Source organism: Agelaius phoeniceus, chromosome 6 (genome assembly GCF_051311805.1).
Source record: "Agelaius phoeniceus isolate bAgePho1 chromosome 6, bAgePho1.hap1, whole genome shotgun sequence".
Classification (NCBI taxonomy): Eukaryota; Metazoa; Chordata; class Aves; order Passeriformes; family Icteridae; genus Agelaius; species Agelaius phoeniceus.
Window position 1 is genome coordinate 58,668,987 of NC_135270.1, and position 13,291 is coordinate 58,682,277.

Below are 13,291 nucleotides of genomic sequence, written 5' to 3' on the forward strand. Positions count from 1 at the left end.
ACTGCCCCACAGCCCTGTGTTCCCACTGACCCACCCCTCCAAAAGGGTGATGGTGCCTCTTTCCTTGGCCCAGCTGAAACTGGCACAGTCCCCCAGCAATGGAAATATTTGTTCAGCACCCGAATGCAAAGCACACAGGCAAACAGAGCGTGGATGTGAACCCTGTGCCCAGTCCAGCTGCCACCCTGGCAGCCCCTGGCAGCACGCTGCTCCCAGTGTGGATCCTGCATGGGCCAGGTGGGGAGAAGGATTTGTGCTGGGGGATGGCACAGAGCGGGGAGAACCCTCAAAGTACCTGCCTCGATCCGAGGAGGACCCAAAATGTGATTTAGATTTTTTTTCCAAGCATTTTGTGCGGAAATCATTACAAAAACGTATTGCAGGAAAAAGCCAAAAATCAACCATCACCCTTGCTGCCTTTTTGTTGTTGTTGTTGTTGTTGTTTGTTGTTCCTTTTTTAAATAAGGGGGGTTTTTTTCAGTTTTCCCGGTGTCCAGCGCCCCTGCCCTAGCTATCACCTAAGGCAGGGACAGACGGGACCTACCCCCGAACTGTCACGGGTGTGGGTGGGTGTCACGGATGCGGGTGGGTATCACAGATGGGGGTGGGTGTCACGGACCCGAGTGGGGTGCAGAACCCGGGTGAGTGTCACGGATGCGGGTGGGGCGCAGGACCCGGCTGGGTCCGTGCACACAGGGAGGGCTGCGGCAGCGCTCCCACGGCTCGCTGTGAGCACACAGGGGAGCACGGGCAGGGTGGCAGTGCCACTTGAGGAGCTCTATGGGACCGTGCCTTCGGGGGAGGGGGAGTGTCGCACACGCGGGTGGGGAGCGCCCACGGGTGGATTTTGGGGTGCGGGCACACGGAGGGGCGCGGGCGGGGGGTACACGCGTCGGCGGGAGCGCACAGGCGGCGTGTGACGGTGACACACGGGTGGGTGTCACAGCGCGGCTGCGGGCCCAGCGCAGCCCCGGCAGCACGGGGGCATCGGCCGCGCTGGAGCCGCCTCCCCGAGCGCACGGCGCGGAGAAGGCGCCCGCGGTTTGTTTCGCTTCTGGAGTGACTCATTCCTGGCAGATGTGGCACCGCCGAGGTGCAGCGGGGACCCAGCCACGCCCTCAGTACAAACACCCCACCCGTGCTGCTGCCTCCCCACGCAGGGCCAGAGCCCGCGGGGAAGGGGCTGGATTTACCCCTCGCTGCTCTTCTGCCGGGGATTCATTCTCGCATCGCATCCGGCGCTGAGAGATTCAATTATGCGTTCCAAATATTATTCTGCCCCTCGCCCTCAGCACACCCTGGTCTCGCAGGGGCGCGGGCGAAGCTGCCCACGCGTGTTGGGTCGCGCTGGGCCATATCGAGCTGCGGGCCGAGGAGTGGCTGCAGAGGGGCAGCTGGGGCGTGTTTTTCTCCCACGGAGGAGCCGCATCCCGAGGGAACATCCAGCCGGCTGCAGAGGAGCAGCACCCGAACCCGCGGCACCCCCGCGCCTGGTTTGGCCGCAGCTTAATTCCTGCTGCAGCATTCTATTTTTTAAAAAAATTAAAAATTAAGAAAGAGGCAGAAGTTGCAGCTAACGTTGCCTCGCGTTACGGCAAACGCTATTACGCTGGGAAAACAGAGAAAAACAATGTCGGGGGAAAGCGAATCACAGCGCGAATACCGCGCGTCCCTGCGGGGATCCCAGCGCCCCTTTTCCCCCTCGGCGTGGGGGTCCCACCCCCGTGGGGTGGCTGCGGACCCACAGCGACACTGAGGGGCTTTGGGATGGTGAGAGCAGCTGGGGATGGAGGGGTGGGGGTCTCCCCCTTGGAATGGGGGGCTGCAGCTGGTGGGGGGAGCTGCGCACCCCCGGTACCCCAGGGCCGTGCCACGGACACGAACGCGCGGGGCAGAGGCGGCACAGCCCGTGCCGGCTGCAGGGAGAGCCGGCAAAGCTTCCGTGCAGAAAAGGAGTTAAACCCCGCCGTTGTCCTTTGATTTAGGAAATGGCTCATCCAATTCAGTTCCAAATTATTCAGGGGCAGGCTGCCTCGCTCGCTCCCTCTCTCCCCACACCAGCCCAAACATCTTGAAGTAATCAGCAGCTGAGAACGGAGACGTCCCCCTGGCATCTCAGGTTAAAGAAGGAGGTCCAGGAAAATGTGGTAGAGCCATTACAAGAAACCTGAGATGCATTCATCAGAGACTCCAATTGCCATCGCATTAGGATTGATTAGAGACCAGCAGTACCGTAATGACCCGGAAAGCGGGGCATACGGGGATTATTAATATCAGACTTCTCAAAGAAGGAAAAAAAAAAAAAGGAAAGGAAAGGAGAAAAAAAAAAAAAAAAGAGAGGAAAAAACGGAGGAAAATAGGGAAGAAGCAGGAGGGAAAATTTAAAAAACCAAAGCACATCGCGGGGCTGCTGCTCGGATGCAGACTTACCTGACAGCACAGACACCGGCGAGCCACACCGACGAGAATTTATCGAACTTCTGGGAAGCAAAAGCAAACAAACATGGAAAAAAATCGCCTCTGGAGCCCCTGAAATCGCCTGTTCCCATGCACGGCTCGCACAGAGACTCCCAGCGCTGCAGCCGCGGGCCGGGCGGGCCACGGTTCGGGGGTCCCGGGCGGGGGCTCCCCCTCCCGGGCCAAAGGACGCCGGTCCCCGGGCTGGCGACAGCAAGGACAAGTTAAAGAGCCACCAAAGAGGAGCAAGGAGACCTCGGTGGCTCGTCTCCTTCTCAGTTCCCTGCGCCAAAACAAATCAGCCCCTCCTGGTCTCGGTTTAAATGTAGCTCACTGGATAATTAACTCCATCTTTCCAGCCCTGCTTTAACTGTTTATTTAGTGTCACCCCGTATTACCATCACTAGCACTTTCCTCTGAACAGGAGGAGCTGGAGGGTTTCACCTCCCAAAAGGAAATTCTTCGTAGCTTAAAAGAATCAGCATCCAGGAGGTACATTAGCGAAAAGGGAAGGGGGGAACGGGATCTGGGGGTCCCATGGCAAAAGCGGGAGGAAATAAGGGTGGAGGTGGGGGGGACAGGGACAGAAAGACGTATCGGCCCTCGGAGAGAAGAAAACAACGCGTGATCACCTCTAATCCTTTGAAAAATGTCCCGGTAAGTGCGCGAAGAAAGAGCCCTTTGTGCCCTGGGGATCGGCCACATCGGGAAGGCCTTATCCTCATCCTTATCCTCATCCTCCTCCTGCCCCAGCATCCCGGCCCTCCTCGGGCAGCCCCGGCCCGGCCTGACCCCGCGGGGTGCGGGGGGACCCCTCGGTGGCACCCCCGGGGCAGGGAGGCGGCCCCCGCCCCGCGGACAGCGGCTTTGTTTGTACAGGTGTCGGGAGGGCAATTTACTAACAAGTAATTAAAGGTCGCACCGGTCTGCAGGCGAGCCGGGCCAGAGGCTCCTGCGAGAGAAGAGCGCTGCATATGGAGCGGGGTTTGTTCTTCCTCATTAAAAAATAGAATAATAAAGGAGGGTGGGGGGCGGGGGGGAGAGAGAGGGGGAGAAAGAAAATACAAATCCTTTATTGTTGGGGAATAAGCCGGGAAGCTGGCTGTCTCCCTGCGCCTCGCATTCGGCGGGGAAGGCGGCGCGGATCCGGTATCACGTTGCAGATCCTCACTCGAGATAACGAAATGCGATCTATTTTTCAGAACAGCAAGTGGATGGGAAAGGAGCCTCTACAACACAAACCTCATTGACTTAATGGGTCGGTTTTGGATTTCGCCTTCGAAATGTTCGGCGAGTGGCAGCGTTGTGTTTCTGCCCCGCCGGTTCCCAGCCTCCAGCCCCGGTTCTCATCCCGACGAGAAGCGGCTCCCAAAAACCCGCTGCTGGTTTTATTTTGTTGCGCTATTTGCCTCCTCTAGACCCTCGCACTTATAGGAAAAAAAATTAAATTTTACTTTTGACTGGGGAAGAGCTTTATTTGTAAGCTCGGAAGGAAATGGGGGATGTATTTGGTTTACTTTTTTTTTTCTGCTTTGTTTTGATTTTCTGGCGAAATCGAGGAAAAACCCGCAGCGCGTTGCGTGGGCTCCATCTTCATCCCCTCCCTGCATTGTACAAATACATCGAATAAACAAGGGAATAAATGAATCTCCCGCACAAACAGAGCCGATGGGTGCCCGGGCAATGGGGGCGAGCAGCGGAGGCCCCCTCGCTCGGCCGCCACCTCTCCGCGGGCGCGGAGGGGCCAGGCCCCGGCGGCGGGGGCAGCCCGGGGAGCTCCGGCCGGGCGGGGAGCGGGGAGATGCTGCCCGGAGATGCTGCCCGGAGATGCTGCCCGGAGATGCTGCCGGGCTGCTCCTGCTCCACCGGCAAAGGAAGCGCCGAGAGGGGCAGGCGGCAGCTCCGTGCCGTTGTCCTGATCGGTGGCTTTTTTGCTTATTTTTGCTTATTTTATTTGCTTCCTTGTTTTTGTTTTTATTTTTTTTTTGAGCGGCTCGAAACTCTCATTTTGTTGTTGCTTTTGTGATTTTTTTCAAGGGTTAAATGGGGTGTTCTCGAAATACATTTGCCTCTTCCCGTGGTTCAAAGTGAAAGATTCCCAATTTTTAGGAAAACCAACCCCGGAGCCTTAACGAACATTGATGTTCAGCGGTCCTTGCTTGCAGCAACTCCCAGGTAGACCCCGGCGGGTCTGTTCCCTCCTATTGTGAATTTTGATGAGAGGGGAGAATAAAGTCCCGCTCAAGAATCGCGAGGAAGCCTCCGCTCAGCCCTCGCCGGTGTCTGTCAGCTCTTCCGCCGGCCGCATCGGGATAATTTGCTTATTCCCAGCAAGAGCGGTGTTTGTTTTGGTCGGCCCTTTACAGGAAGAAAAAAAAAGAAGAAAAAGAGAACAACAAAAAAAAGGAGAACTGTGAGGGCAAGAGAAGCCCGCTCTCGTTACAATGCCCAGGGGCTTCCCCAGTCCCGCGTTGCGTTTGTCTCCTCCTCATCCAGAAGTTACAAACCCTCAGGTCCGAGCTCTTCCCCAGCTGAGCCCCTCACTAGAAAGAAGAAAATAAAATTTAAAATTAATAACAATAGAAATGAGGGATGGGGGAACCCACCCCTAGGCTGGGCAGGGCGCTGCTCCTCCAGGACGCGGCCGCGGGCGAGCCCATGCCTTATAATTCTGCGCACTTGCTCCAGACTTTAGGGTATTAGTTGATTTTAGAGCCGGGTTTAAGGCTCCGTTCCGGTCCCCACACAGCTGCCTTGTCAATAAGGATCTGTTCCAAGTAGACATTCCTTCTGGGAGGACATTGCAGCTCTTTAAGACTTCATCTGCAACATCATAAGTACTAAAATAAAATGGCAAGGGAAAATTACCAGACACATGGTCATGGGATATGGAAGCGCCCTGACTCCAGCGGACATAGTACAGTCGCTGTACAGACTGGGTGGCAGGGGCTTAATTTAAACAGCACCGAGACGCGAAGTACGTGGGAAAAACAACAATCCGGATTTAGGAAAATATCGGCCTTTCCCACGTCGTGGAGCGGGCAGGGAATGGGCAGGGAATGGGCAGGGAGCGCCCCGGCTCCGAGCCCCGCGGCCGGGAGCGGGCTCCCCTTCCCTTGGAGCAGTGAACGCAAATAAATCCGACTTGGTAGGTCAAATAAATCCGACTGTCTTAGTGAGGACAAACAGGTTTTAAAGAGCCCCGCGATGGCTCTTAGCACCCGCGGAACGAACTCATTCCTGAATCCAAAGCGATCTGGAGTGTGTTTAAAATAAGGGCTTCGACTTATCTAATCAAAGATAAATACAGCCATAAAGACACCCCCAGCCCCCCCGCGCCCTGCCCTTATCTCACCGCATTGTCCTCACCTCCCTGCTGACAATAGATTATCTTTGCTTAGGGAGCCTAATTGTTTTCTAATTTTTTAAATAATTGCTTTCGAGCGGGGGTGTGCAAACGAGGATTAGGCTAATTAAAGCGCCGCCGGTGGGTGCAGCGCTGCTGCCCTCGGTCTGCTCGGGGCTGTCCCGACCCGCCGGGTCCCCCCCGGGCGAGCGGGGCAGAGCGAGGGGCAGGAAGGGCCCCGCGCATTATTCAGCTCCTCACCAAAGCATTATTGCATTATTTATTCATCCCCAGCTCGAAGGTAATTAAATACTTCGGGCTGCTTTGGCAGCGGACGGCGAGCGGGCTGGCGGGGGGGCAGGAGTTTTGGGGCGGAAAAAAAAAAAAGATGGAAGAAAGAAAGAAAGAAGGACAAGAGTCCGCCGGCAGCGGCTTCCCCGGGGATGCGCCCGGGGGCGGCGGCGCTCGGCTCCCCCCGCGGCCGCACCCGCGCAGAGGCGGCGGCGGGAGGGACGCGCAGCCGCGGCCGGGGCCGTGTCCGGGGCCGTGTCCCCGCCGCCAGGCCCCGCCCGCCCGTGCCGAGGCTCTGCCCGCCGGGCCGGGCTGGGCTGGGCTGGGCTGGGCTGTCCGGGCTGGGCCGGGCCGGGCCGGGGGTGCCCAATCAGCGCGGCGCGGGGGCTCGGGCGCTTTAAGCGCGGCGGCGGCGGAGCGGGGACAAAGTTCCCCCCGGCGCCGCGACGAGCATCCCCGCTCGCCCCACACACCGCCCTCGGCTGCCGCAGCGCCTCCCCGCTCTGGGGCCGGCACCGGGACCGGCACCGGGATCGGGATCAGCACCGGGCCCGGGCCCGGCGGGCGCCTACCCCGCGCCCCTCCGCCGCCGCGCTCCCGCGGGGTGCCCGTCGCCTCCTCCTCGTCGTCCTCCTCCTCCTCCTCTTTCTCCTCGTCGTCCTGCGGCCGCCGCCGCGCTCGGCCATGTCGATGCTGCCGTCGTTTGGCTTCACGCAGGAGCAGGTCGCCTGCGTCTGCGAGGTGCTGCAGCAAGGGGGGAACCTGGAGAGGCTGGGCCGCTTCCTCTGGTCGCTGCCGGCCTGCGACCACCTGCACAAGAACGAGAGCGTCCTCAAGGCCAAGGCGGTGGTGGCCTTCCACCGCGGCAACTTCCGCGAGCTCTACAAGATCCTGGAGAGCCACCAGTTCTCCCCCCACAACCACCCCAAGCTGCAGCAGCTCTGGCTGAAGGCGCACTACGTGGAAGCCGAGAAGCTGCGGGGCAGACCCTTGGGCGCCGTCGGCAAATACCGCGTCCGCCGAAAATTCCCTTTGCCCCGCACCATCTGGGACGGCGAGGAAACCAGCTACTGCTTCAAGGAGAAATCCCGGGGCGTGCTGCGGGAATGGTACGCCCACAACCCCTACCCGTCCCCCCGGGAGAAGCGGGAGTTGGCGGAAGCCACCGGTCTCACCACCACCCAGGTCAGCAACTGGTTCAAGAACAGAAGGCAACGGGACCGAGCGGCGGAGGCGAAGGAAAGGTACGTGCCACCCTCCGATCCCCGCTTTCGCCCTGCTCCACCGTGCGGGGGGCGTTTGGGAACCCCGGGAGCTGCTCCGGGAGCGCGGCGAGTACGCGGAGCCGGATGGGATAGGAGCGACGAAAACACACGGTTCCCTTCAAATCCTCCCCCCCCCTTTTTTTTTTCTTTTTTCTTTTTTTTTCTTTTTTTTTTTCTTTTTTTTTTTTCTTTTTTTTTTCCTCGTGAACCGCGTTCCCTTTTCCCCTTCCGTGGAAACCCAAAAGGGTTTTTCACTCGATCTCACCTGCCCTGGGGGAGCAAGGAGCCCCCACCGTCCTGTTCCAGGCCGCTCGGCCGCCTTTGTTTGCTGCCTGCCCTCCCGAGCGAACCGGGAGCGATGCGGAGCCGCAGCCTCCGGGAAGCGCTCGGGATGCCGGGTCCTGTGCGGCCGGGGGTCGGGCAGGGCAGCTCTGGAGCTCGGAGGAGGGAGATGCAGCTCCGGGATGGCGAGGTGGGGGGAAGCAGACCGGGATGAGGACGCGCTGGCCGGGCCGGGCCGCCGCCCGTAGCGGGGCCACCCCGGCAGGCGACGCGGTGGCCTCGGTGCGAGGCGGCCGCTCGGCCCGGGGAGACAGAGAGCACGGAGAACATCTCCTTCAGCCACCGAGCCTCCTGGAGAAAACCCCCAGCCAGCTCGTCCCCGGGCCGCACTTTCATTTTTGATTAAAAAGAAAGGAAAACCGCCCCTCAAAAAAATCCCTTCCTCCAATTTTGCCTCCTCACCTAAATTATCGGGCTGTTGGGTGTATTTATTTGTAGGAAGGGTAAAAGAAATAGGGACGATCCGTTATGAAATTATTAGGATTATTTTTCCCCCGCTTGAGAAGCATCTGCTCCCACGCTGGAACTAAACGCGAAGGATTTACGGTGGGCATTAGCACAATGCCCATCCCCGCCGCCTCGTGCCCGCCCTAACATCCCCGTCCTAGGATTATATATACAATTTCTTTTTTTTTTTTTCTTTTTTTTTTTTTTTTGCCTCTCCGCAGAGAGAACACGGAAAACAACAACGCGGCCACCAACAAACCGAACCAACTCTCGCCTCTGGATGGGAGCAAACCCCTCATGTCCAGCTCCGAGGAAGAGTTTTCTCCTCCCCAAAGCCCGGATCAGAACTCGGTCCTGCTCTTGCAGGGGAACCTCAGCCACGCCAGGAGCTCCGGCTATTCCCTGAGCGGCTTAGCCGCATCCCAGACCCCGCACAGCCTCCAAGGCCACCAGCTCCAGGACTCGCTGCTGGGACCCCTCACGTCCAGCCTGGTGGATCTGGGATCCTAAAGGCCCTCGGCGAGCCGCCGGAGGATCGGGAGAGGAGGTTCTGCTCGGGGACAGAGGCTCTGGGTTGTACATAGAGGACAGCACCCGGTTTTACAGGTCACCCGCTGATTGCTAACGGGACTCTCGTCTCTTTTCACACAGCCCCACATCGGCTCTTGCTCCAGTTCCCCCTCAGCGTCTCCCACTATCACCACGATTTTTTAATTATTTTTTTTTCCACATAGCCAAACGCAGAGAGCGGCAATAACCCTCATCAGCCCTTCGAGTTGAAACGAGTTGGTCCCAACGGGAATTACAAAAAAAAAAAAAAAAAAAAAAAAAAGAAAAAAAAAGGGGGGGAAAAAAAAGAAAAAAGAAAATAAAATCCCAACCCCTGCTGGATCCGATTGTACCCAAACAAATGCCAGCGCCGCGGGCGCGGTGGGGCAGGGTCGGCCGGCACATCCCTGCTGCTGCCTGGCCCGGTCCCCGAGGAGCCGGGACGGGGACAGAGGGAGAGAACCGCTGTACTGAGCCCTGTGGCGGAGTGGGAGGAGGGAGGGGAAGTTACGTTTACATTTTTCATATTTAGCCTTACCAAAAAGATTTCGATGTAGTTTAAATTAAAAAAAAAAAAAGAAAAGAAAAAATACAGAAAAAAAAAGAAAAAAAAAAAAAGAAAGAAAGAAAAAGGAGTGAAAAAAATATATCAAAAGCTGCAGTATTAGAGTTTTACCAAGTGCCTGTGTCTGACCGCGGCCGTGCGAGGCAGATACTGAGTGGGCTCCCGTGGACCCGCGTCCCCCACTTTTCTCCTCTTCGGTGGTGAAATGCATCGATGTGGCTAAAAATTAGGATAATAATAGTAATAATAAAAGTCGACGGCCATTTCCTCCTAAAGTGCCCCGCCAGTTCCCCGTTGCCTTCTCCCTTCTGTGCCCGCTCGCCGCCTCCCTCCTCCGGCTTGCAGAGAGCCCGCGGATGACGCTGCCTGTCTCGAGTATTTGTTACCAAAAATCGCATGTGCTTTCGGGTTTATTTTCTATTGTACCTAAACAGTCTAAATTAAACAACGCTGATGGCAGAACACCCCGGCTGCGCTTTTCTTTGCAGGGGCGAGCCCGTGCCCCTCTGCCCGCCCTCGCCCCCTCCCCAGGGGCTGCAGAGGAGCTTCGGGGGAGCCGGTGCCTTGGTAAGGGGGCAAGGACGGGGACAGAGGAGCCGTGGAGCCAGCTGTGCCCCGAGGGAGCCGGGCACCCGGCCGGGAGGGAGCGCCTGGCCCCGCCGTCCGCCCCGTCGGGGCCTCGCCGGTGCCGGTCCTCCCTGTTAGCGTTTTGCATCATTAAGTGTGTGTTTATTTAAGTCTCCGCGGTGTTTGTGCTCGGGGTCTTGGGCCATGGAGAAATGTCACCCTCTGCAGGAGGGTCTCGCCCGGCCGGAGCGCTGCGCGTCCCTCCCGCTCCATCCCCAGCTCCAGAGCCCCTCGGGGATCCCCACCCGCGGCCGGACGGGGCAGCGGCTCCGTGCCCAGCCTCGCCCCCCGGGCGCCGGGGACAGAGGGGGGAGCCGGGATGGGGCTCTGGGATGGGTTCCCTGCTCCCTCCGGACGGGCCCCGGCCGCCCCTCGGGGGATCCCACCGGGCTTTCTGTGCCCACGGAGCTCTGGGGGGCATGGCCGGGGCAGGGGGAACCTCCCGTCCGGGCGGGCACCGCGTGGGACCGAGGGCACAGGGCGCAAATGCCGCGCACGGGCGCGCAAACCGCGCGGGTTTCCTCTGTGGAGCCGGGGCAAGAGCCGGAATTGTGGCGGGAGCACGGAGCCCCCTCTCTGTGTGTGCAGCGACCCCGAGCTCGGCTGCCCGGCCGGGGAAGGTGGGTCTGCCTGACCCGCCGGGACCGTAGGGGACGGGACAGGACAGGACAGGACGGTGCCCCCGCTCCGGGCTCGCCCGCTTGTCCCTTTCTGGGGCTCTTCATCACCTTCCGGGGGTCTCATCCAGTTCCAGCCGCTCCCATCCCTCGGGCAGAAAAGGGGAACCCCCGGGGAAATGCAGGATGTTTGTGGGGTCAGCAGCTGCGGGCTGTACGCCTGGAGGATGGATAAACTCCAGCTCCGTTTTTTTCCCAAACCGCGGGCTCGGTGAAGAGGAAGGATAAATATTGCCCGGGGCTGCAGCCCTGCGCGGCGGGAAAGCCAAGCAAGGACTCGCAAACCAGGAGGTATTTTCAAAGCAAGCAGCTCAAAGGCGCTTCCTGCGTGTAGGCAGGCACAGGGTTGGTTGTCGAAGGCTGGGGAAGGTGCCATGGGATGCTCCCCTTGCCCAAATCCCCCTTTCCAGCACACACCTGCAGCCCGGGGATGATCTCAGGTGCCCCGGCCTCAGAGCCCTACCCACCTCCTGCTCTCCATTTCCAAAAGGGAGAGGGATGAGGTTGGCAACAGGTGGGAGGTGGAAAGGAGGGGTGGAGGGTGCTGAGGGCATCCCCTTGGAAAGAACTCCCTGGCCAGCTGTCAGGTAGGAGCAGGGAGGCCCTGGAGCTGAGCCAGGCACAGGTTGCTGAGCTCTCCTGACCTCGCAGCAAGCTTTTCACAGCAGAGCCAGCCTGGGGAGCAGCCCCAGGCTCTTTCTCACTGTCTGCTTTTGTTTCCACCAGCAGGAAGGAGTTAATTCGCCCCCCCAGTCCCGTTCACCCCCCAGGACAGATTTCACACTGTGTCCAGGTCAGCCAAAAAAGGGGAGGAAACAGAACAGCAGAATGATTAATTCTACCTGCTTTTCCCATGAGTGATCACCTGCTTTCGGGGTCATGAATAGCAGGTAGCTCTCTCCGTCTCCAGCTCTGAGAGCCTCATTTGTTTGGTGACAGCTGAGTGACAAGACCTGAAATCCGAGCCCTCAACTTTGCCTGATGTGTGGATAAAACCCTGGATGTTCCCTCAAACATTTCAGGAAATGAAAGTTGTAACGCGATCCCTCGTGCGCCCACATCTCCCCCAGCAACACACAAAAGCTCAAAGGAACCTTCTCGGATTAAATTCAGCCTGGAGAGGATGGAAGGAAAATGGAGAGCAGGCTGAGAAAGCTGGAACTGGCAGGCTTTTCTTCAGCACTTATTGGAAATGTCTGTCCAAAGCAGGGATTTAGAAAGGTCACCTCCACCGTAAGCGCTTCTTCCTCTGCCGGAGTCAGACGGGCAGCCTGGTGCTCCCCAGCCCATCCCCACCTCTGGGACAGCCTGGGGAGGGCTGTGGGGTGCACTTGGATTCCCCAAGCAGGAAATTCAGTGTATAAAAGCAAACACCCAAGGAGAAAGGCAGCCAGCCCCCTGCTCTCTCCTCGTTTGATTTCCTGGGTCACGCTGAGCCAGCGCTGTCCTGTCCCCAAAGCACAGCTCTGCTCTGCCCTGTCCTGCTGCAGCTCCTGCCACTCCCCTTCCCCACCAGCCCCCCAAGTCCCACTCTCTGCCCCTACAATCCTGGGCCATGTGCTGGCAAATCCTCCACAGAAGCTGCTGGGGAGGAGTGGATGCTCGCTCAGCCTGTGGATTTAAATCCAGCATTTCCAGGCCTGGCTCCCTAAAGCTTGCACATCCGTGGCTGCAATTCCAGGATCCCAGAGCCAAAATGTGGCACATTTGTGCTCTGTGTCTTTGCAAACCAGGCCTGAACGGCCAGAAAGTCAAAGTTTCATTTTTAGCACACGGGTTTGGGGATGTCAGCCCCTGGAATGAGTCCAGGTGTGTGGTGCTGTCAGGATTAGGCCAGGGCATCCCAACCCCCTCTCTCCTGGGGACGTGGTTTGATGGAGCTGCCTGTCACTAGGCAGCCAGTGGCTGCTTCTGCTGTTATCCAGCCTGAAGATAAAGCACTATTTAACAATTGTTTAACTATTCCTGAAGTGCTTCAGGATCTGCAGTCTCTGTAAAAGAAACAGCACACGCCCCGAGATAACTCTTCACCTCTGAGCTTCTCCCTTGCTCCTGCTTTTCTCCACTCATGAATGCAGCTCACGAACGCTGCACAGGTGGAAAATCTCTCTGTCTGCCCACCCAATGTGCTTTGCTGTCAGTGATTTTGCACCCAAGGAAGAGCTTGCAGAGGGGTGACACTGCTGGATATTGGTCTCTGTACAAGGAGCCTTCAGGGCAGGTGCTGCAGCCTGCCCCATGTCATGGACAGCAGCAGAACACGGAATTTACACACCCTGGCTGTGGCAATCCGTGTCCAAGGGTGGATTTTGCTGTTCCTGCTGGGGCTGAGGCTGTCAGGCTTTCTGAGGGCACCAGGTGCTGTGTGGGGAGGGCAGAGGTGGCCCAGGCCGGATCTGCAGAGCTTGGGGGCAGAGCACGGAGTAATCCGAGACTCTGCCATCTTTCCCAGCTGCATGTGGACACAGCTTTAAATATGGAAATGAAGGAAAATTTGCTTTAATCTTCAGGCAGAGAGAGCAAATTACCAGGCTCCCCAGAGGTTTTTAGTGCTCACCCCAAGTGCAGCCCCATGCTGCCTGGAAGGAGGGCACCAGGCTGAGCCCCCATCCCCTGCCACCCTGTCTGTCCTTCCAGCTGGACTTTTCACCAAGGGCAGGAGCATTCCCTCTCTCCCTGTGGTTTGTAGTGTTCATCCACATCTCCTCAAGTTTTAAACAGAGGC

At 58.3% G+C, this 13,291-nt stretch overlaps 1 protein-coding gene across 1 annotated transcript; it reads left to right on the forward strand.

Moving 5' to 3' along the window:
* The first annotated feature begins 6,570 nt into the window (after positions 1-6,570).
* Positions 6,571-8,960, forward strand: SIX1 (SIX homeobox 1). Its single transcript, XM_054635301.2, has 2 exons — positions 6,571-7,338; positions 8,370-8,960. The coding sequence occupies exons 1-2, from the start codon at positions 6,779-6,781 to the stop codon at positions 8,656-8,658; spliced, it is 849 nt and encodes a 282-aa protein (XP_054491276.1). The 5' UTR covers positions 6,571-6,778; the 3' UTR covers positions 8,659-8,960.
* The last annotated feature ends 4,331 nt before the right edge of the window (positions 8,961-13,291 follow it).

What these genes read in the sequence shown, in the direction of transcription:
- SIX1 (XM_054635301.2), top strand. Translation starts at nt 6,779, where the DNA reads ATGTCGATGCTGCCGTCGTTTGGCTTCACGCAGGAGCAGGTCGCCTGC. An exon ending in GCGGCGGAGGCGAAGGAAAG is followed by an intron (nt 7,339 to 8,369) that starts GTACGTGCCACC and finishes GCCTCTCCGCAG; the next exon opens with AGAGAACACGGAAAACAACA.